Below are 23,745 nucleotides of genomic sequence, written 5' to 3'. Positions count from 1 at the left end.
CGCGCCCGCCTCAGCCTCCGCCTCCGCCTCCGCCTCGGGCTCCGGCGCCCGCTCCGCCATCCCCCCCTCCCTGGTTACTAGCCTCCCCCGTTGTTAGGAGCCCGGCCGGAAGTGGCGCGCATGTTCCGCGCCGACGAGAAATTTCTCATGGACTCTCACTGCTTCGCGGCGCCAAAAGAAGACCGAGAGCGGAAGCTGCGCATGCGCGCAATAAGCGCCAGCAACAACCCACTCTCCCTTTACTCCCTTCTCTGTTAAACTTTCTGACAAGGCAGAGACGGAAGGGGTAGCTGAAGGTTTGAGGCTGATCCGGGAAGAAAGAGCCAGGAGAGCTCGTAGACCCTGGGGTGATGGGGGCTTCCTCCTCCGCACCTTTATCCTGAATGAATTGTGGGGATGACAAAGGAAGGGTGGGAGCTGTCCAGGAAAGGCGGACGGAAGGCCAGCGGCTCGACCCGTCAGTTCTGGATGATGTTTCCATCACTTGAAAAGACGTAACACCAGGCATTAAAGGGACAGGGACGCTACACTGCCAGAGAGGAGGCAAGGCAGCCCCAAGCCGGAAAACTTTTATTTGCTGTACACTAAAAGGTCATCTCATGCTTTCACACCAGTCCACCGCCTGTGCTCCTGTGACTGCTTAGGCTCAGCTCTGGCTCTGCTGCTGTCGCTGCTGATTGTTTTCCTCTTCTTCCCGGCCCTCGGGTGGGGTCAGGGGTGGCTCCTCCAGCCCTGAGGAGGATGCCAGGAGCTCCCCGGAGGACGCTGACAAGCGGAAGACCACCGGGATGCGGGCCAGAGTTGGGTTGGTCTCCTGCAGGCCCTGGATCCACTTGGCCAGCGTGGCCTGGTCGTGAGCACCCGCCATGCATATGGCGAAGACAGGGCCTTCCTCCACTGTCAGGAGAGACAGGCCCTCAGTTTGTGCAGTAGGGACTGGAGCAGCCCCCTCAAGCCCACACCCCTTCCAGGCCAAGGATGGGGGCTTTAAGCTCCCTTTTTCCTTTTGTGTGTTTCCAAGCCTTTGCACATGCTCTGCCTAGCCTGCCTGTCCCATGCTTCACCTAGGTGACACCTCCTGGCTCAAGTTTCCACCAGGAAATCCTCCTGACTCCCACCTGAGGCTGAGTTGTGTGCTCCTCCCCTGGAACCCCAAGAATGTAACTTGTCTGATCCACGGCTGGCCTGAGGGAAGGGACTGGGCCTGTCCTGGTCATACCCAGTAGCCAGCACAGAGGTGCTCCATAAACGTCGGAAGGAGGATGTTTGGGGGCTGACAGGTCTGGAGCCCCTGAGTGGTGATAGCCAGCTCACTCTTACCACCCCCGACTCCCACTTTGGGCCCTCACCCTCTCCTCGGGGGGCAGCAAGTCAGCTCTGAGGATGTGGTAATAGACGCATTTGTCTCGAAGCCACAGAGAGAAGGGACCCTCAACGAAGATCGGGCGGGCTGGGTCGTGGTGGGCCAGGGCGGCCTGCTGATCAGGACTCTGGATTCCTGATGTGGAAACACACATTCCCGGGGCGTCCTGGCTGAGGGGCTATGCCCAGAGGCCCAGGGAGCCCACCCAGCAGGCCTGCTGAGAACCCGGCGCTCGCTCCCTCCCTCCCTCCCTCCGCAGGACCTTACCTATGATGTGGGGCTCCGTGGGATCCGTGGCATCTGTGGAGTCTTTGGACAAAGGCATCTGCAAGGAAAGTCGGAGTGGAAGCTTGCAGCCCCCACAGCCCCCATGGAGGAGCCCGGGAGAGAGAAATGGGGATTCCAGTGAATTCAGGACCCCTCTTGGGTCTGTCTACTGGGCCTCCAACAATCACTCAAGCCCACCGCTTTCTTGCTTCTATCTAATTGGGTAAGAGCCACTGACCCTGGATATACTCACATGGAGGGAACCCTGGAGCTGGCCCACCTGCGTTAAAATCCCGGCTCTGCCACTGTCTGCATGACCTTGGCTAAGTCACCGTGTGCCTCAGTTTCCCCAGTTCAAAATGGGGGCAATAACAGCACTTAGTTGAGATGGTTCTAAAATGCCAAGAACGATGCCTGGCACATGCTAAGTGCTCAGTGCATGTGAAATTTAAAAAAGGAAAAGAATTTCATGCAAACAGAATATGCCAGGAAGGAGACACAAGAAGCAAGTCACAGCATTTGCCTCTGTGGAGGGCAGGGAGGGAAAGAACAGCCTTTTGTAGCTTTCTAATTTTACACTCTGAAATGTGATTTTAAAAACTAAATGAGGGACTTCCCTGGCGGTCCAGTGGTTAAGACTTCACCTTCCAGTGCAGGGGGTGTGGGTCGATACCTGCTTGGGGAGCTAAGATCCCACATGCCTTGCGGCCAAAGAATCAAAACATAAACAGAAGCAATATTGTAACAAATTTAATAAAGATTAAAAAAAATAATGTTACACATCAAAAAAAAAAGCCTTTTAAAACAAAAAACAAAAAACTAAATGAGGGAATTCCCTGGTGGTCCAGTGGTTAGGACTCGACACTTTCACTGCGGTGGCCCAGATTCAATCCCTGGTTGGGGAACCAAGATCCTGCAAGCCAAGCAGTGTGGCTAAAAAACAAAACCCAAATTTTGAAAAAATGCACATACTCTGACCGAAATACCTGTGAGTGGACAACTGCTGGCACACATATCCTCCACCCTTTCAGGTTAAAAAGAATGGACTCCTTTGGGACTTCCCTGGCGGTCCAGTGGTTCAGACTTTGCCTTCCAATGCAGGGGGTGTGGGTTTGATCCCTGGTCAGGGAATTAAAATCCCACATGCCTTGCGGCCAAAAAACCAAAACATAAAACAGAAGCGATACTGTAAGAAATTCAATAAAGACTTTAAAAATGGTCCACATCAAAAAAAAAAAAAAATCCAATACTTAATTAAAAAAATAAGGGGCTCCCAGCCATATTATTAAGTGAGAACAGCAAAAGGCAAGGTGCAGAATATGTGTATGTATAATGCACTGCCGTTTGAGAAACATCTTTAAAAGTGTAGGTTTTGCTCCTGGGCCCTTTTACTGGACAATATATTTATACCGATTTTTCTTTTTTTTTTTGCGGTAAGTGGGCCTCTCACTGCTGTGGCCTCTCCCGTTATTTTTAATATTAAAATAACATTTTTTCTAACATTGTATATCTTTTTCTCTCACAGTCAAAATCTTGGCTCCTATTACAAGTAATACACATGCTTATTTGACTTATCCATCAACATACATAAATGATTATGATATTAGAGCGGACCATAACGCTAGGGGATTAAGTTCAGGATTCTCAGAATGCAGGCCACTAAGGATGTCAGACAACAGTGACTCAGAATTTTTTTCTCTCACTGGTTATGCTGTCAATTGGATATTTAGCCACATATGTTTGTTTTCAACTTTGGTGGGTTCTTTCCCCTCTTTTTTGATTTTATATATATATATATATATATATTTTAATAGAACCAACTGATATAAAGTAACATACCAAGGAAGAATGTATTTTGTGGGATCTTCCCAGACGGGGGCACGAACCCGTGTCCCCTGCATTGGCAGGCGGACTCTCAACCACTGCGCCACCAGGGAAGCCCTATATATATTTTTGATAGACTAAACATTTCCATAGTTTAGAAGCCAACCCATATTAAATAGATGTCTCCCTCCCATTCCTTTTCTCTCTACCCCCATCTCTGCCCGCCCAGAGATGACCATTTTTACCCATATCTGACTTATCTTTGCATTACTTATTTTTAAATTTTTTTTGTTTTTTGGGCATGCCGCTTGGCTTGCGTTATCTTAGTTTCCCGACCAGGGATTGAACCCGGGCCCCTGTCAGTGAGAGCTCTAAGTCCTAACCACTGGACCGCCAGGGAATTCCCTGCATTATTTATTCTTGTGAAAATAAACAAATAGCTATATGCCTTTTTATTTCTCCTCCCTTCTCACACTTTAGGTGGCTTACTACACTACTGTGCATGCCTCACCCTTTCACTTTTTTCACCAGTCTTTGAGGTGCCACAGTGGACATGGACAAGTCCCTCTTGATAGATACTTGGATTGTTCCCATTCTAAATCTAGGTGGTGTCAAGCAACAAGGTCCTACTGTATAGCACAGGGAACTATATTCAAGATCTTGTAATAAAGTATAATGGAAAAGAATCTGAAAAAATATATATGTAAACATATATATATATATATATAACTGAATCACTTTGCTGTACACCAGAAACTAACACAACATTGTAAATCAACTATACTTCAATAAAGTTTTTAAAAAAAACTAGGTGGTGTAGGTGATCATTTTACCATGTTTTCAACCCTTCTGTATGCACTTTTAATAATGAAACAGGGGAAAAAAGGGATATTTAAATAAAAAGGATATATATGCAAAAAAAAAAAGTATACATCTGCATGCAAATGCATAGATCTCTTGGGAAGAAGACATGGAAGTGGTCACCTCTGGGGAAGTAGCCTGGGGGCTAAAGGGTCAGGGTAGGAGAGGGGAACTCTTCACTGTGTGTTCTTGTGTACCATTTGGCTTTTTTTTTTTTTTCCTCGCTGTGCCGTGTGGGCTTGCAGGATCTTAGTTCCCTGACCAGGGATCGAACCCGTGCAGTTCCCTGTTTAGCTTTTTAATGCATTACTTTTTTTGGGGCGGGGGGGTGTGGTGGCATGCCGCCCAGCTTGTGGAATGTTAGTTCCCTGACCAGGGATGGAACCCAGGCCCTCAGAATTGAAAGCGCAGAGTCCTAACCACTCGACCACCGGGGATTTCCTTTTAATGCATTACTTTAAAAAACGAAGAAATGAGTTAAAAACTGCACTTCCTCTGCAATATGTTCTCTCACTGGGACACCGCATCACCACTCTCCTAGCCCCTCTGTCCTCTTTGCCTTGCCCCCAATCCAACACCATCCACACGGCCGCCAGGGGGCGCTTTCAAAGGCGCAAATCCTTCCAGAAACTTGACTTGCACCCCAACCCTCCTCTTCTTAAAACCTCCCCGTGGCCCTCTCATTACTAACCCGGTGTCCTACATGCCTCTTCTCTCTCACCCCAACTCTCTGCTCCGGCCAAAGGAAGCCCTTTCAGCATCTCCAGCCACTCCCAGCCACCCTCGAGCCCTGGCCCATGCTGCTCCCTCTGCCTGGAATACTCTCCTCACCTCTTCTGTTCTGCCTGCGCCCAGCTCACCCTCACCTCCTCCAGGAAGCCCTCCCTGCTCCCTTTTGGGCTCCCACAGCCCCCAGGATATGGGGAATATTTCATTTAGTCATTTGACAAACAGCTGTGGAATGTCCGCTTTGTGCCAGAACCTGTGCTGGGCCTTGGGAGACACAGGTGAAACTGAGTCACGGGGAACCAGGCTCAGCCAGGGTGGTCAGGAAAGAGGTCCTGACGAAAGGTCGGTGGAACTCAGACCTGAAGGAAGTGAAGTCCCGGAGGAAGGGTGTTCCTGGCAGAGGGAACAGCAAGCACAAAGGCCTCGGGGGGAGCTGCCACAGACTGCTCAAGGAACAGAAAGCCATGCCCGGAATACAGTGAATGTGGGGAGAGGGGCCGAGGTCAGAGGTCAAGGTGTGCCAAGGGCCCTGGAGTCTAGCGGAGGTTCTGCCAGCGAATCACGGCCTGTCTCACCACAATCACTTGGGCTTACTGAAGGGGGCCCTGTCCCAGAGGCGGCCGAGGATGTGGACGGGGTGGATACCTGATAGACGGTGACCCTGGCACTGAGGTCGGGCTCCATGTGCCGCAGGGCCAATCTGGCCAGGTCCACTGGGTCCTGGGGCAGGTCCCGGGGCACGGGGAAGGGGTTGATATTCTTGAAGCGGGTGAACCACAGCTTCATGCGCACAAACTTGAGCATGGGGTAGCTTTTGCGCCCAAATATCTGAGTGAGCAGGAACTCCGTCTCCTTGTTGGGCATCACCCCTGTGCCAGGCAGATGGAGGCTGAGCCTCAGGGAGGGGGCAGAAGAGGGAAGGGATGATGGGAGAGAGAGATGAGCAAGAGATGGGGGTGGGCGCGCAGAGGAGGAAGCCAGACAGAGAGACAGAGAGGAGATGAGTCAGAGCCAAGGAGCCATGGAGGGCCCCGAGACCCTGGAGAGGGAGGTGGCCCCCGCCCCCGCCTGAGCTGGCCTGCTGGCCTCACCGTGGTTCTCCATCTGCTCCAGGACAGCGATCCCGCACTCCTGCTGCCGTGGGTAGTGGAGGAAGATGCTGTGGAAGATGTTGCGAGGCCGGAAGACCTCCTTGGGGAAGATGTCGAGCAGCAGGTTGTAGATAGCCAGGTCCCGCTCGACGCCATACTCCCGCATCTTGCGCAGGGCCAGGTAGATGAAGTCGACGTGGCCCCGCTTGTGCACATTGTACTGCGTAAAGTTCTGCACCGCCTGCACGAAGCTCGCCTTGTCCCGCACCCCATCTGGCGCCTGCCTAAACAGCTCCTCATGGGGTGCCAGGGCCTTGACCAGCCCCCTCTGGGGTTCGGGTGGGCGTGGGACCAGCGGCGAGTCAGGCTGGTGGGCGGCTGTGCTGCAGTGGAGGCCCCGCGGGGCCTGGGGCGTCACCTGCGGATAGAGAACCACTGCTGGAATGTGGGTCTCCCAGTGCCCCTGGGGGACTGCCGCACTGGCTCTTTGCTGAGAAAGGTGCCAGCAGGCCTCCCTAAGGGCCTCTGAAGAAGTGTGCTGCGCGGGTTACAGACCCAAGATGAGGCACCATCACAAAGTGTGAGAGAGCAATGGTAACGCCCCGACGGAGGCAATGTTCACCACAATGACAAACACACACCCTCTGACGCAGCAATCCTGCATCTGGTATTTAAATCGGATAGCTCTAAAAGCACCTGCACCAAATGACTTTTGTTCGTCTGCTGCGTCAGTGGAAATGGCCCAAATGTGCATCGGCAAGGAAATAATTCAGCAAATGGCCAAGCACCTGGACAAGGAGCACCTACCGCTGTAACGCACACTGAGGAGGTCTTGTGTGACCTCGAGTGAGCTCCAGGGTATACCATTAAATGAAAAAAAAAAAACAAGGTGTGAAACGGTGTGTACAGTAGCTTCCCATTTGTGTAAAAAAAAGAAAACAACAGCTTATATATAGTTGGTCCTCATTATTTGCGAATTCCATGTTTGCAAATTTGCCTACTTGCTAAAATTCATTTATACTCCCAAAGCCAATACTCTTGGCACTTTCTGGCCATTTGCAGACACGTGCAGGGGGGTGGAAAGTTGAGTTGCCCAGCGCCTATATTCCCAGCTGAGATGGAACAAGGCAATGCTTGGCCTTCTTGTATCAGCCCCCATGCTGTCAACAAGTGTCCTTTTATTTTATATTATATTATTTTGTTTTATTTTTTTGTCTGTGCTGCATGTCTTGCAGGAACTAGTTCCCCAACGAGGGATCGAACTTGGGTTCCCAGCAGTGAAAGCACTGACCGCCAGGGAATTCCCAATGAGTGTCCTTTTAGAGGTTTATTTATTATTATTTTAAAATTTTTTATTTATTTATTTTTGGCTGTGTTGGGTCTTCGTTGCTGTGCGCGGGCTTTCTCTAGTTGTGGTGAGCGGGTGCTACTCTTCGTTGAGGTGTGCGGGCTTCTCATTGTGGTGGCTTCTCTTGTTGCAGAGCACAGGCGCTAGGCATGTGGGCTTCAGTAGTTGTGGCTCACAGGCTCTAGAATGCAGGCTCAGTAGTTGTGGCGCACGGGCTTAGTTGCTCCGCAGCACGTGGGATCTTCCCAGACCAGGGCTTGAACCCGTGTCCTCTGCATTGGCAGGTGGATTCTCAACCACTGCGCCACCAGGAAAGTCCCTAGAGGTTTATTTAGTGTATGTTTTCTGCATCTTTTTTGTTGATTTGTGGTTGAAAAGGACCCCTAAGCCTGCCTAGTGTTCCTACGTGCAAGAAGGCCCTGCTGTTCCTTAGAGAAGATACATGTGGTAGGTAAGCTCAGGCATGAGTTATAGTGCTGTTGGCCGTGGGTTCAATGTTAATGAATCAAAAACCTATATTAAATAGGATGTCTTTAAACAGAAACACACATACAACAACGTTATGATTGATTGGTTGATGAAAATGTTATGACCTGAGGCTCACAGGAACCTTATCCCGTATCTCCCCTGGCAGCAATGGTTTGGTATTCGCTAATTCAGCGTATGCAGTGACTTTCTAGAATGTTACCGTGAATAATGAGAATCGACTGCATGGATACATATTTTTTGCTTTTGTGAAAAACATCTCTGGAAGGAAATACAATACGCAGGCAACATCTTGCCTTTAGAGAAGGGAGCTAAGCGGTGGCCAGGCAAGAGAGAGAGAGACCCTTGTCACGGTACAGCCTCAGAACTCTTTGAATTTTGAACTATATTGTCTGCTGTAATTACCTATTTAAAAGATAGATTTCAAAAACTGAGTTGAGGGCATTCCCTTGTAATTCAGTGGTTAGGACTCCATGCTTTCAGTGCTGAGGGCCTGGGTTCAATCCCAGGTCAGGGAACTAAGATCCCACAAGCCACGTGGCATGGCCAAAAAAAACCAAAAAAAAATTGAGTTGAAAAAAGAAAATGCAGATTCTGGAGTCAGCAGGAGCCTCAGCGTGACTGTCCTCCACCTGGTGATACCCACAACCCACTCTACTGCTCAGGCCTCTCTCCCCATCTATTATGATGGTACCTCCCTTGGGTCAAGGGGATCTTGTTCCCCAGAGTGGGGAGTGTATGCTGCTGGGAGCAGGTCAGATCCCTCTAGAACAGAAGTTGGCAAACTACAGTCTGTGGGGCAAATCCAGTCAGCTGCCTGCTTTTGTCAATAAAGTTTTATTGGAACACAGCCATATGCCTTCATTATGTCTGGTCTGGGGCTGCTTTGTGCTGCAGTGGCAGAGTTGAGTCGTTGTGACAGAGACCACATGGCCTACAAAGCCAAAAGCATTTACTGTCTTACCCTTTACGAAAAAGTTTGCCAACCCCTGCTCTAGATGGTACCCTAATAGATTTACTTTCATTTAAATTGTATGTTTAAATTAGAATGGTTATACATGAGGCATCTTTTCAAATATATGGCTAATAAGAGCTAACATTTACAGAATTTTTTTTTTTTTTTTGGCCGGGCTGTGTGGCTTGAGAGATCTCAGTTCCCCGACCAGGGATCGAACCTGGGCCCCCTGCAGTGGGAGCACAGAGTCCTAACCACTGGACCACCAGGGAAGTGTCTTATGGAATATTCTTATGTTCCAGGCATTGTTGAGCACTTTCTGAGAGTGAGGATCATTTATTCTTCTCAACTGTCCATTGAAGGAGTGCCTCTTCGTGTACCCATTTTACAGATGAGGAAACTGAGGCCCTGGGAGATGAAACAAGATGCCTGGTGCCACACAGCAGCAAAGCAGCACAGCTGAGATTGAAGCCCTCTGTTCTGCTGCACCCAATAGCCATCCCAATATCCTGCTTAGGTAAGGAGATGTTTTTTTAAAAAAAGGCATTCAATTAAAGTGGTGCAGTGGTTAAGAATCCGCCTGCCAGGGCTTCCCTGGTGGCGCAGTGGTTGAGAATCTGCCTGCTAATGCAGGGGACACGGGTTCAAGCCCAGGTCTGGGAAGATCCCACATGCCGCGGATCAACTAGGCCTGTGAGCCACAACTACTGAGCCTGCCCGTCTGGAGCCTGTGCTCCGCAAAAAGAGAGGCCGCGATAGTGAGAGGCCCGCACACCGCGATGAAGAGTGGCCCCCGCTTGCCACAACTAGAGAAAGCCCTTGCATAGAAAGGAAGACCCAACACAGCCAAAAATAAAAACAAATAAATTTAAAAATAAATAAATAAATACTCCTGTTCTCTATTTAAAAAAAGAATCTGCCTGCCAATGCAGGGGACACGGGTTCAAGCCCTGGTCCGGGATGATCCCACATACCACAGAGCAACTAAGCCCGTGTGCCGCACCTAGAGCCAGTGCTCCACAACAAAGAGAAGCCACCGCAATGAGAAGCTTGCGCACCACAATGAAGAGTAGCCCCCACTTGCTGCAACTAGAGAAAGCCTGTGCACAGCAACGAAGCCCCAAAGCAGCCAAAAATAAATAAATAAATTTATATTTTAAAAAAATAAATAAAGTGAAAGTGTAGGAAACTAGTACTACAGGTGGTATGTGCATAGGGCAGAAAGCAGAAAAGAAGCTCTAGAATGCTCCGAAGAAGGGGAGACACCACAAATGAGATAATGCAAATGAAATGCATAGCACAGGGCCTGGCCCAGAGGAAGTGCTCAATAAGGGAGCTATTAATATTGTCACCATCATCACCATCCTTGTTATAATTTATGGCCGTTGATCAGCCTGGTCACTTAGGGTAAGGGAACGAAATTCAATTCACATCTTTACAAGTGAATACAGGAGTCACCCAGAGTCACCACCCAAATCTACTTAGCTCAGACCTTCTTGATTTCAAATTCAAGCCCCTCACTCATGGGCGCACCAACACTTCTTAAAATGAGAAGAGACATTCAACTGGCCCTCAGAGCAGACAGGCCAGCCCAGACACCCCCACCCCCACCCCCAACCCCCCCGAGCTGGCTTCACTGGGAGGGCTTGTGAGCAAATCCCAGGCCTGCCTGCCTCTCTCCACCCCATGACTGGCAGTTACCTGAGAGAAGGGGGCTCCGGTGAGGGCAGTGCTGCAGATACCTCCCCAGCCCCGAGAGAGGCCCCGGGCCAGCAGGATGGCTTGGGCCCAGCTCATGCCTTTGCCTGTCGGACAACCACCTAGAAAGAGAGAAGAAAGAGCATCAGCTTGGTACCCCACCCGCTAAAGGCAATGAGACCCCCCTCTTGGGCAGAGGTCACGTCCCAGACTGCATGCACAAGGTGGAGCAGAAGTGACTGTTACAATCAAAGGTCCCTGTTCTTCTGGGCCAAACCCTTCACTATCTTGAGGAATTTGCTCCTGCATTCGTCCCCCTCCCTACGAGATCATTGTTTTGTTTAACAGCTGTATTTGTGTACCATACAGTTGAACCTAAGTATAAAATCCAATGTGTTTTCAGTAGTTGACCCTTGAACAACACTGCTTTGAACTGCATGGGTCCACTTACACGCTGATTTTTTTCCAGTAAATACGTACTACAGTACTACACGACCTGTGGTTGGTTGAATCTTAGGATGTGGAACCGTGGATATGAAGGGCGGACTATAAAGTTATATTTGGATTTTTAACTGTGAGGAGGGTCGGCACCCCTAACCCCTACATTGTTCAAGGGTCAACTGTATATTCACAGAATTGTGCAACCATCACTAAATCTAATTTTAGAACTTTTGTCACCCCCCCCAAAAAAACCCACCTATACCCATTAGCAGTCCCTCTATTTCCCCTCACCCTCAACCCTAGGCAACCCCTAATCTAGTGTCTATAAATTTGCCTACTCTGGGAATTTCATATAAATGGAATCATATAATATGGGCTCTTTTGTGACGGCCTTCTTTCACTTAACATGTTTTCAAGGTTTATCCACGTTGTAATATGTATCAGACTTCATTCCGTTTAATTGCCAAAATTTTTTCATTGTATGGATTTAACCATATTTTATTTACCCATTCCATTGATGAACACTTGCAGTTCTTCCCACTTTTTGACTATATGACTATTGCTGCTATGAACACTTGTGTAGCTTTTGTATGAACATATGTTTACACTTCCCTTGGGTATATACTTAGAAATCAAATTGCTGGGACATATAGTAACTCTTTGTCTAATCATCTGAGAAACTGCCAAAGTGTTTTCCAAAGTGGCTGCACCACTTTACATCCCCACCAGCAATGTATAAGAGTTCCAATTTCTCTGCATTCTTGCCAATACTTGCTGTTGTCTTTCTTTTTGATTACAGACATCCTAATGGGTGTGAAGTGGTATCTCACTGTGGTTCCGATTTGCATTTCCCTAAAAGTTAATGATGATGAGCATCTTTTCATGGGTTTATTGGCCATTGTGTATCTTCTTCAGAGAAATGTCTATTTAGATCCTTTGTCCATTTAAAAATTAGGTTATTTATCTTTTTATTATTGAGTTGTTTATATATTCTGGATACTAGAAGCTTATGATTTACAAATACTTTCTCCCATTCTTTGAATTGTCTTTCACTTTCCTGATGTTATTGTTTGCAGCACAAATGTTTAATTCCAATGAAATCCAATTTCTGTTTTACTTTTGTAGCTTTGCTTTTGATTTTTTTTTTTTTTATGTTTTATCTAAAAAACCATTGCCTGGCCCAAGGTCATGAAGATTTACTCCTATGTTTTCTTCTAGAAGTTTTGTTTGTTTGTTTTGGCCACACCTTGTGGCTTGTGGGGATCTTAGTTGCCCCACCAGGGATGGAATCCATGCCCCCTGCAGTGGAAGCTCAGAGTCCTAACCACTGGACCACCAGGGAATTCCCCTCTGATCCATTTTGAATTAATCTTTGTGAATGGTGTGAGGAAGGGGTTCATTTCATGTAGATATCCAGTTGTCCTAGTACTATTTGTTGAAGAGACTATTTTTTCTCATTGTCACTCTTGTTGAAAATCAATTGACCATAAATGTAAGGGTTTACTTTTGGGCTCTCAATTTAATTCTGTTGATCTATATGTTGAGCCTTATGCCAATACCACACTGTTGTGATTACTGTAGCTTGTAGGTTCTGAAATTGGGAAGTGTTAAGTCCTCCTATTTTGTTCTTCTTTTACAATATTATATGGCTATTCTGGATCCCTCAATATTACATATAAATTTTAGAATCAGCTGTCAACTTCTGGAAAAAATCCAGCTGGGATTCTGGTAGGGATTGTGTTGAATCTGTAGAACAGTTTGGGAAATACTGGTATCTTAATAATATTATCTTCTGATCCATGAACATGGGATACCCCTCAATTAATTTAGATCTTCTTTAATTTCTCTCAACGATGTTTTACAGTTTTCCGTGTAGAAGTCCTTTACTTCTTTTGTTAAATTTATTTGTATCTTATTCTTTATGAAGCTACTGTATAATTTCATTTTCACATTGTTCATTGCTAGTGTACAGAAACACAATTTATTTTTATGTGTTGATCTTGTATCTTGCAACCCTGCTGAACTTGCATTAGTCCTAATAGTTTTTTTTTTTTTTAATTGGATTCCCTGAGATTTTCTACATACAAGATCATGTCATCTGCAAACATAGATAGTTTTACCTCTTCCTGTCTAATCTGGATGCCTTTTATTTCTTTTTTTTGCCCAAGTGTCCTTGCTGGACCTCCAGTACAGTGTTGAATAGAAGTGGCCAGGGTGCACATCCTTGTCTTGTTCCTGATCTTAGCGGGGAAAGCATCCAGTCTTTCATCATTAAATACGATGTCAGCTGTGGGTTTTTCACAGATGACCTATCAGGTTGAGGAAATTCCTTTCCATTGCTAGATGCTGAGTATTTTTATAAGAAAGGGCATCAGATTTTGTCAAATGCTTTTTTTTTGGCGTCTAGCAAACTAATCATGTGTTTTTTTGTCCTTTAGTCTATTAATATGGTGTATTACATTAACTGATTTTCAAATGTTAAACTCATATTGCATTCCTCGGGCAAATTCCGCTTGGTCATGGTGTATAATTCTTTTTATATGTTGCTAAAATTGGTTTGCTAACATTTTGTTGAGGATTTTTGTATCCATGTTCATAAGAGATATTGGTCTGTAGTTTTCGTTTCTTGTCGTGTCTGTTTGGTTTAGTTTCAGGGTAATGCTGGCCTCATAAAATGAGTTGGGAAGTATTTGGATCACTTTTATCACCGTTTAAACTTTCTCTAGCATCTTCTTCCGCCTCTGCTCCACATCTCTGCTCCATTTATAGCACAGCTTCTCCCAAGAGATGTCTGCACGCTGTGTTCCCTCCTCACTCTCTCCAACCTTGGCTGCTGCCCCAACCACTCCACTGACACCACTCCTGTAAAGACCCCTTGTGTCTTCTACACTTAACAAAGCCAGTGGTTATTTCTTTGGCTCATTTTGCTCAATTTCTCAGAAGGATTTGGCATAGGTGAGGTCCTCCTCCCACCTTGACACTCTTGATTTTCTTCCTAGTACCCAGGTCTATTTCTCAACCATTCAGTAAGACCTGCTTCCTTCTCTAAAGTTTGCAATGTTTACAAACTTGAATTTGCAGACGACTCACCAAAGATCTTGTTAAAATGCAGATTCTGATTCAGTGGGTCTGGGGTGGAGCCAAAGACCATACCTCTAACAAACTTTCAAGTGATGCTGATGCTGCTAGTCTGGAGACCACATTTTGAGTAATAAGGCTGCAAAGAGTCCCACGTTCTGAATTTATCTGTCTGCTCCTCTAAGGCATCATTCAGCTTCCAAGAGAGGTTCCTCTCCTCTCTGTATTCCTCTAGGCAGCTCTAATGGTTCTTAAACTTTGTTCATATTAGAATTATCTAGCAAGCTTTAAAAATCCCCTTGTCCAGGCCATACCCCAGATATACGGAATCCAAATATCTAGAGGCATGGCCCAGGTATCAGCATTTTAAAGCACTCCAATGACTGTAACATGCAGCTGAGATTAAGACTTTAATCTAAACCTTTGCTATTCAAAGTGTGTCCCAGGGACCAGCTGCATTGGTTATTATCATCTGGGAGCTTATTAGAAATGCAAAATCTCAGCCCTAACCCAGACCTGCTGAATCAGAATGTGCATTTTAACAAAAGTCCAGGTTTCTCCTCTGTGTGTTAAAGTCTGAGAAATGATGATCTATGCCATGAGCTCCAGCCTCCATACCTAACTGCCACTTTGGTGTATTCCCCAGCCATCTCAAACTTATGTTGCTCCAAATTATATCCCTGCTGAAACTTGTTCTTCCTCATCCTAGCCAACAACATCACCATTCCCAGTCATTCAGACCACAAACCTGGGAATTCTGAGTCCACTGTGTCCCTCACTCCCCCATCCAATCCATCAGCTACTCCTGCTGACTGCTTCCAAATCCACCTCAGATGCATCTATTTCTCTCCATCTGCAGGCCACCACTCCAGTCCATGACCTCTTTCCACCTACCCAGCCTCACACTTCTTTCCTTACCTGCCTCCACTCAGTTCTCCCCCCAGTGATCAGAGGGAGCTTTTTAAATGTAAAGTTAATTCAGTGTTCTCTGCCTAAAATCACTAATGTTATATCACACAAGATAAAATCAGGCAGGGTCCGCCCCTCCAAACTCAACTCTTAGTACTGGCAGCTCCAGCTACACCGTTTCTTAAACAAGCTGACTTTATTCTAGCCTCAGAACCTTTGGACTTGCTTCTCTTTTTGTAAATTTCTCGCACCCCCCCACCCCGACCACCACACCCGCTCCCATCAGTCCAGAGCTGTCTCTGGTCATTCAGGTCTATAGTCAAATAAGAAGCCTTCCCTGACTAACGCCCCACTCCCAATCTAAAGTCCCATCACCCTGATGAATGTATTTTTAGCAATTATTAGCATCTGAAATCACATGTTTCATTTACTTCTGATTTGTTCAATGTCTGGCTTCCCGGGGAGCTCGGGGATTTTTGTGAGCCTTATTGCTGCGTCTCCAGGACCTGGGACAGTGCCTGGTATATGGTGGGTACCCAGCAAATATCAGTTAATGGGAAGAGCTAAATTTCTACAAAACTTCTAAAAATCTTAATCCCTAGGCAGAGTGTACCTACAGCAGCTGAGGCTGGCTGCCAGGATTTTGAGTCTCTTCGGAGAAAGGGACAGATGCGGGGTCCAATTCCAGCCTAGCTGATGACTTGCGGCGTGACCTTGGGAGAAGGGTTTAACCTCTCTGAGCCTCAGCAGTCTCATCTGCAAAATTAGAGATTAGGGATGTGGGGAGGCGGGTACAGAGAGGGCGGCTTTTTCCGGCACATCCCCGCCCCGTACCCGGCAAGGTCACGGTGCCCTGGCCCTGCAGCCGCGGCCCTCCGGGGCCGCCCTTCCGCACTGCCAGCACAGAACTGGCCGCCCCGGGGCCCAGATATTCGCGCTTGCCTCCCCATGCGCGACCTACCTACTCACGCGGCCGGCCGCGGAATCCCTGCCGGTTCTACCTTACCGCTGGGCGCCGCCATGTTGCACCATCCGGGTCACGGGCCGCCAAGGCGACAGCAAATCAAGAACACCGGTTTCGAGAGGTCCCTCCCCCAAGAGAGGAGCACCAATAGGAAGGTGGAAAGGCCTTGGTCCCGCCTCGTAATGTGCCAGGCCCCGCCCTCAATGAGGCAAGCGGCGCCTCCTACCTAGGAATTAAGGAGTTTTGGTTCGGGAAGGAGTGACTGCCCCATTTCCGGGCTGGGAGGCTGGACTTGGGGTGGGGGTGGGGCCTGTGAATCCTACTGGCAGCCCCAGTTTTCCCACCTGAAATGTGGGAATGAAATATTAAAGGTGGAAGTGATGTGGATTCCTTCATTTGTTCAACAAACATTTGAGCCAGGCGCTGAGGATTGGACACTAACATTAGGGAAGGTGGCAGGCTCTGTTAATCTAGCTTCATGGGTCTGGGCTAGTGCTTAACCCATCTGTGCATTGATTGTCTCAACCCTGAAATGGGCCAATTATAATTGGGGCATAGGGATTTGCCCCAAAAAAACTCATGGTTTTTTTTGTTTTTTGTTTTTGAGATTTAATTGAGTTTATGCAGAACAGCCATATAAGTGTATGCTGGAGATTTTTTGTTTGTTTGTTTTTGTTTGTTTCCCCGACCCGGGATGGAACCTGTGCACCCTGCAGTGGAAGTGAGGAATCCTAACCACTGGACCACCAGGGAATTCCCTATGCTATTGTTATTATGGGGGACGCACCCTAACACCTCCCTCCACCTCCCTCACTGGAAGGGCATGGAGGCTGGTTTGACACCTTGGGCCACCCTCATGGAGAGCTGAGGGTCCTGTAGTGTTGTGTACATATTCATGATTTTGTGTGCGTGTGTGTGTGTGTGTGTGTGTGACTGTGGTGTTGGGGGTGATAGAGTGTGGAGGTTTTCATGTGTCTTTGTAGTGTCTCAGAACTCAAGCAAAGGTGTGTAGGTTTGTGTGTGGCTGTGTGAGCATAGGTCAGGTGTGGCCCCCATGTGTGTGTCAGTGTGAGCCAGGCCAGTTGGGACATTGGTGTGTGGGTGTCTTTGTGTGTTCACATGCCATTAGCTGCATGTGCATCTGTGATTGTACCAGCTTCTGGGCGTTTGTGTGTGTGTAAGGCTGTGGAATTTGTCCCACAATTCTGAGGGCTGGGAGTAGGTGTGTCAACATTTCTTTGATGTTCCATGCAATAATGCAAGTGTGATTGCATGTCTGAACACCAGTGGATTGATGACTGTGTTTGTGATACCTCATGTGTTCCCAACTTGTGGATAAATGATTGTGTCCCACTGTGAAAACGCATGTGACTGGTACACCCCGTATTGGTCTGTGTGTGATTGTGTCTACCAGTGTGTGTCTGTGACCGTATGAATCTCTGATTTCATGTGTGCATGGCTGTGCTCATGGCACCCTGTGTGTCTCTGACTGTGTGTGACTCTGTGTCCCAGCAATGGTATAAAGGTCTGACCATGCCAGTTCGGGGGATGGTCTCTGACGTTGTGGGACTCCATTGTGTAGTTGTGTCCAACCATTGGTATGTGTTTGTAACACTGTGTGTCTCTGACTTGTATGGGTGTGACTTGTATAGGTGCCCCCCACCATCGATGTGTGACAATATATGACACTGTGTGTCTATGACCCTGCCTCAATATTGGTCGATTATGACTGTGTTGATCTGTCTGTGTGTGTTACAATAGTGTGTCCCTATGCCTCTGTGTATGACTGTCCACCCAACCATAGTGGGGGCTGTCGCTGTATCTGTAGCTCCCCGAGTGTATCTGTGTGTGGCTGTGTGTCTGATTCCCAGGGTCTACTCACGCTGGTTGTACCCAGGAGTGTGTGTGAGAGACGCAGCGTCTGGGTCCCCAGATTTTACTTCTCCCCTGTGTGCGGCAGACCTGTGATCCCCGGATAATTCCCTTGCCTCAGGGTATGGCAACACTGGAGGTGGTGCAGCTGGCACCTGCCCCGTTGGCTGTAGGAGCTGGGCCTCCGGGCAGAGGAGGTGCCCGAGGCGTGGATGTGGCCACAGCCACAGCTCAATAACCACCCCTACCCGTCTCTATGGCGGCCCTCCCCCTCCACCCACCGTGGTTCAGCCTCCTGGCTTCGTCTTGCACCAAAGGAGCTCCTAGGCGCTCAGCCAGCGCTCGTTCAGCAGCCTCCCGCCAGCCTGGGAGCAAGTTTGGACTCACGCAAACTCCTCCAGTGGGACTCCAGGTGGTGCGGGGGCGGGGCCCCGCGGAAGAGAGGGGCGGGGCCTAATTTGCCTTGCCCCCTCCCCAGGTGTGTAGCCATCCTCCTCTCCCTGGCCATCGGTACCCTTTGCTGGTACAACCTGCTCTCTGTGGAGACAATCAACATGAACCTCACTCTGTAAGGGTCAGCTGGGCCCAAGTGGACATTCTCCACTTCACCCCTATTCTATGCTCCTGTAGGGGTGGGGAGTCGGCAGCATGGGGAAAGGGGGTGGACACTGCTGAGGATGTCCAGAGGAGGGAGATATTCCTCCAGGAAGGTTCTCTGAGTGAGGCTGGCCCAGCTAAGGAGCCTTATGGGCCAGCCCACTGTCTGTCTCTACCTCAGCCCAGGCAGAGCCCAGACCTGGGCCTTGACCCCTCCATACCAGACCCCCAGCTGCCCTGTCCAGAGATGTCCAGGGTGGGGGTCCAGTGGTGTCCCCACTCCTCCCATCTCATGGACTGTGGTTGATGACTCTGTTGACCTGCCCTGTGGTAGATGGGATCCAGCTGCGTGCGACTGGGGGTCACATTCCCTCAATCCCCTGTCCACTTCTGAACCCTGCTCCCTTCAGAACTGGTGGTGATTCTCCACAACAGGGATCAGTTGTTCCCGTGTTACCATGCAGATTCTCTCTTCGGCTTCTCCTGCTTCTATAAAGACCCTTGGAGACACCACCTCTCCCACTACCCTGCCCGCATGCTTTGAACATCTCCTGTGGGCTTGGTTACCATAAGTTCCAAGAGGACAGGGAGATTTTGGTTGTTTGTTTGGTGTGGTGTCCCCGGCATTAGAGACGGAGCCTGGAACATGGGAAGTGCTTAATAGATGTTAGCTACAAAAATGAGTCAACGAATGCGTGAATGTTCCTGAAACTCACCCGAACCTTTAAAGCCTGCAAACGGTCCCTTGTGACAGCCCCATGTGACTGCCTTCGGCATGCCTGACTAATTACCCTGCCACTGCCTTTGCCCCTCTTTCTCCAGCCCCGGGACAGGCTGCATTACCTTGTAGAATTCTATGCCCATCTGTGTCTGTCACAGCCTTTTGTCAATTTTGGGCACTTGGGTCTGGGGGGCATGTGAGGGCCTTCCTGCTGCTCTCTTTTTTTTTTTTGCGGTATGCAGGCCTCTCACGTTGCGGAGCACAGGCTCTGGACGCGCAGGCTCAGCGGCCGTGGCTCACAGGCCCAGCCGCTCAGCGGCATGTGGGATCTTCCCGGACCGGGGCACGAACCTGTGTCCCCTGCATCGCAGGCAGACTCTCAACCACTGTGCCACCAGGGAAGCCCCCTGCTGCTCTCTTGCATTCACCTTCCTCTCCTTCACTCCTGATCGCCCCCCTCCTGTCCACAGTTGGTTCCTGAGTATGGTGAGCTGCCCCCAAAGCTCACCAGTGGCCTTGCTGGTGTGGCCATGGCTGGAGTCTATATAGCTGGCACCTCTGTGATACGGTTCTAAAATTCGAGGGGTGATGACCTTGTCTATTGCTGGTCCTGGACATCCTTAACACTCTACATATATACCGCATCCTGTCCGGGGCCTGAGGCTGGGGAGCCATCTCAGAGTATGCCAGAGCAGAGTGTGGGAAGGGATTGAAGCAATCTGGAAGAGCTTCCCTCAATCCTGCTGCAGCCTCAGACCCAGGGCCAAAATAAGGGAAGCTGTGCATAGGATTCTGAGGCTGTGCCCACCCCATCACGAGAAGACTCAGAGTCACTCAACAAGCACCTATTGAGGGAATTCCCTGGCGGTCCAGTGGTTAGGACTCCACGCTTTCACTGCCAAGGGCCCAGGCTCAATCCTTGGTCGGGGAACTTAGATTCCGCAAGCTGGGTGGTGCAGAAAAAAACAAAACAAAACAAGCAAACAAACAAAAAACCACACACACACACAAAACACAAGCATTTATTGAGAGCCTCCTTTGTAGCAGGCACCATTTTAAGTATTGAGGAAAAGCAGTAAGCAAAAACAAAAAAAAAGATTCCTGACCTAGGGGAGCTGGCATGCTCGTGGAGGAGACGGAAAAAAGACCCATGTTCTTTTCTTTTCTTTTAAAAAAAATATTTATTTGTTTGTTTTTATTTTTGACTGTGTTGGGTCTTCGTTACTGCACGTGGGCTTTTGGCGAGCGGCGGCTACTCTTCGTTGCAGTGCGCAGGTTTCTCATTGTGGTGTCTTCTCTTGTTGCAGAGCACGGGCTCTAGGCGCGTGGGCTTCAGTAGTTGTGGCACATAGTCGCGGGCTCTAGAGCGCAGGCTCAGTAGTTGTGGCTGATGGGCTCTAGAGTGCAGGTTCAGTAGTTGTGCGTGGCACACGGGCTTCGTTGCTCTGCGGCGTGTGGGATCTTCCTGGACCAGGGCTCGAACCCTTGTCCCCTGCATTGGCAGGCGGATTGTTAACCACTGCGCCACGAGGGAAGTCCGAAAGACCCATGTTCTATAGAAATATTTTCATAGCTATATGCAGCTTGAAAAAATATTAAGTGCAACTTCAGAGCTGTTTAGGATATGATTTTGTCTATCAGCTTGTGAATCTTCAGTAATTTTGAACATAGAACATGTAACCTTTTGTAATTGTAATTAACAGCAATTTTTAGTCCCTGTTTCGCTTGTGTGTAGAGCTTGATTCTTGGTGTTCTGTGTATTAATTTAGGTATTTAGATTTATGCCTTCTGTCATTCTGCCATCTCAAACAAAGCATCAGAATACTTTCATTAATTCAACAAATTAATTACTTAAAACAAATACGTGTTGTAAGCTAGATCCAGAGGGAAATATGAAATTAATTTGAAAAAGGAAAAGAAATTTAAGTTCTCCAAGTACTTAGAATCTGTTTCCAAGAAAGGGTATATTTTCATGAAGTAAAATGCTACATATAATTCACAAAAGGGCTGATATTAATAAACAGATTAAGAATTGTTCAAAAAGAAATATTTTATAGCTTGAGCTGTGCATGGTGATTACATGGGTGTATATGTATATAAAAATTCACTGAGCTCTCGATTAAGATGTGTGCATTTTACTTTAAGTCATATCTCAATTAAAAATATTTTTAAAGTGATAATTGATTCATTGAGCTATAATTTGTACACTTTTCTATATGTATGATATACTTGTAAAGTCTATGTAAACACTTCACAACCATTAGGTGGCCATTATCAAAAAAATAGAATCTAACAAGTGAAGAAAGTGAAACTCTTGTACACTCCTGGTGGGAATGTAAGCTGGTTCAGCCACCATGGAAAACAGTATGGCAGTGCCTTAAAAAAATTAAAAATGGAATTACCATATGATTCAGTAATTCCACTTCTGGGTATATACCCCAAAGGACTGAAAGCAGGGACTTGAACAGAGAGTCACACACCCATGTTCATAGCAGCATGATTCGCAATAGCCAAAGCAACTCAAATGTTCATCCCCAGATGAATGGATAAACAAAATGTAGTATATACATACAATGGAATATTATTCAGCCTTAAGAAGGAAAGAAATTCTGACACATACTACAAATAGATAAACCTTAAGGACTTTATGCTAAATGAAATAAACCAATCACAAAGGGACAAATACTGTATGATTCCACTTATGTGAGGTACCTAGAGAGTAATCAAATTATCATAGAGACAGAAAGTAGAATGATGGTTGCCAGGAGGTGGGGGAGGGGGAGAGTGGGGAATCACTGTTTAATGGGGGCAGAGTTTCAGTCTTGGAAGATGAAAAAAGTTCTGGAGATGGATGGTGGTGATGGCTGCACAAAAACATCAAGGTACTTAATATCACAGAACTGTACACTTAAAAATAGTACATTTTATGTTCTATATTTTACCACAATTTTGAAAAAGTCTACTTAAAAATGATAAGTGATACAGAGAACAGTGAAGCAGAAAAAGGGAGGAGGTGCAAGAGGAGTTTCCAGTTTGAAACTGGCTGGTTAGGAGAAGGTGTCACTGAGCAGGTGATCTTTGAGTAAAGACCTGAAGGAGGTGAGTGAACCATCTGGAGATTTGGGGAACACTTTGGGCATAAGGAGCAACTTCAAAGGCCTTTGGAGTGGAGTGAACTGAGGGCAATACGAGGAGGTCAGAGTGGAGTGGTGGTGGTGGGGCTCCTGGGCTCCCCCAGAAAGCCCTGGTTTTAGGCTATTAATTACCCCAACAGATTAGCACATAAAATGGGGGGTTGGCAGTGGCAGAGTCTCCAGGCGATGATGTTTCTCCGCTCCCATAAAGCCACTTCTGCAATCCCTTGGCCTCCATGACACAGGGTGCTGGCAGGGGGACAGAAAGATGCTCACAGCCACCCTTAGGATGCCTCCACGACTCTGCGCAGCCGCAGCACATCTGCCATCGAGATTCCTGTGGTTGGCCGATCTAAGAGGCGCTACAGCCAATCAACTGCCGGTCCAGGAGGGCTTGCGCGCCCTCCCCAGCACGTTGACAGCCACGTGGGCAGCTGCTGGGAGTGCTACTGCCCTCTGCTGGGCGTGCCCAGCTATAAGTAGGCGCAGTTCGATCTGCTCAGCTGGGTCTGGGTGAAGGCACGCGTGGGTGGTGGTGGGCTCACCAACCTGGCCGCAGCCTTTAGAGCTCCCGTTGTTCATCTTCCTAGTGAGGCATTTGCAGCTCTCATTTTCTAATTTAGAAACTACTAGAAGTAGTTGATTCAAACACAGACATGTACTTTTTTGGGGGAGGGGTATTTTTTTTTAAATACAGAGCACAATAGTATGTGTGAAGCCCTGATGTAGACCCTTTAACACGCAGTCCTCAAAACAACTCAAAGAAAATAGCAGCTTCACAGTGGAGGGTCCTGGCAGACATCACTTTAACCAAGGGGCCATCACCAGCAATAAGTCATAGTGACATCATAAGCCCTTGGTATGGGAAGGGAACCATCACCTTTCCGGGATCCTTCTCACTAACGCAAAATCCCCACTCTAATCAAGACAAACCAAATTGAGAGACAGGCTATAAAATTACTAACCAGTACTCTTCAAAAGTGTCAAGGTCGTGAAAGACTAAGGGACTGTCACAGACCAAGGAGTCTAAGAAAACATGACAACTAAATGCCATGAGGGATGTTGGATTGGGTCCTGGAACAGAAAAGGGACATGAGTTAAAAAACTGGAGTCTGTAGTTTATTAATAGTATTGTGCCAAAGTTAATTTCTTAGTTTTGATAAGCGTACTATGGTTATGTAAGATGTCAACAGTAGGGGCAGCAGGTTGAAGGGTATTTGGGAACTCTCTGTGCTATTTTTTTGGCAACTTTTCTGTAAGCTTAAAATTATCTCCAAACAAAAAGTTAAAAAGAAACAAGCCTACTGAAGCAGACACTATTAATGTGCCCATTTTCCAGGGGAGGAAACTCAACCACAGATACGTTAAGACACCTGCCTGAGATCACACAGCCAGGAAGCACCAGGG

The 23,745-nt window shown here is 47.7% G+C and overlaps 2 protein-coding genes, 1 long non-coding RNA gene and 1 other non-coding gene across 4 annotated transcripts in view; 1 reads left to right on the top strand and 3 right to left on the bottom strand.

Moving 5' to 3' along the window:
• Positions 1-203, bottom strand: part of ZNF653 (zinc finger protein 653) — a 15,193-nt gene extending 14,990 nt beyond the window's left edge. The window contains exon 1 of the mRNA XM_024745998.1: positions 160-203. Coding sequence (XP_024601766.1) covers positions 160-203 — 44 coding nt within the window. The remainder of the gene's footprint in view (positions 1-159) is intronic.
• A 350-nt stretch (positions 204-553) lies between these two features.
• ECSIT (ECSIT signaling integrator) lies at positions 554-16,087 on the bottom strand. The gene is made up of 8 exons (XM_024745896.1): positions 16,012-16,087; positions 15,668-15,806; positions 10,626-10,744; positions 6,136-6,553; positions 5,690-5,913; positions 1,631-1,688; positions 1,350-1,498; positions 554-1,003 (listed from the first exon to the last, which is right to left on the bottom strand). The coding sequence occupies exons 2-8, from the start codon at positions 15,804-15,806 to the stop codon at positions 647-649; spliced, it is 1,464 nt and encodes a 487-aa protein (XP_024601664.1). The 5' UTR covers positions 16,012-16,087; the 3' UTR covers positions 554-646.
• On the top strand, positions 887-4,141 carry LOC112400220 (uncharacterized). The gene is made up of 3 exons (XR_003003376.1): positions 887-1,298; positions 1,623-1,853; positions 3,935-4,141. It is a non-coding gene; the product is annotated as an uncharacterized LOC112400220 (long non-coding RNA).
• TRNAG-CCC (transfer RNA glycine (anticodon CCC)) lies at positions 9,124-9,196 on the bottom strand. Its single transcript has one exon. It is a non-coding gene; the product is annotated as a tRNA-Gly (tRNA).
• Positions 16,088-23,745: the final 7,658 nt, after the last annotated feature.

The sequence above is a fragment of the Neophocaena asiaeorientalis genome, unplaced genomic scaffold, assembly GCF_003031525.2.
Source record: "Neophocaena asiaeorientalis asiaeorientalis breed wild unplaced genomic scaffold, Neophocaena_asiaeorientalis_V1.1 scaffold357, whole genome shotgun sequence".
NCBI lineage: Eukaryota > Metazoa > Chordata > Mammalia > Artiodactyla > Phocoenidae > Neophocaena > Neophocaena asiaeorientalis.
The sequence above is the reverse complement of the archived record's forward strand: the minus strand, read 5'-3'. Positions and strand labels throughout refer to the sequence as shown.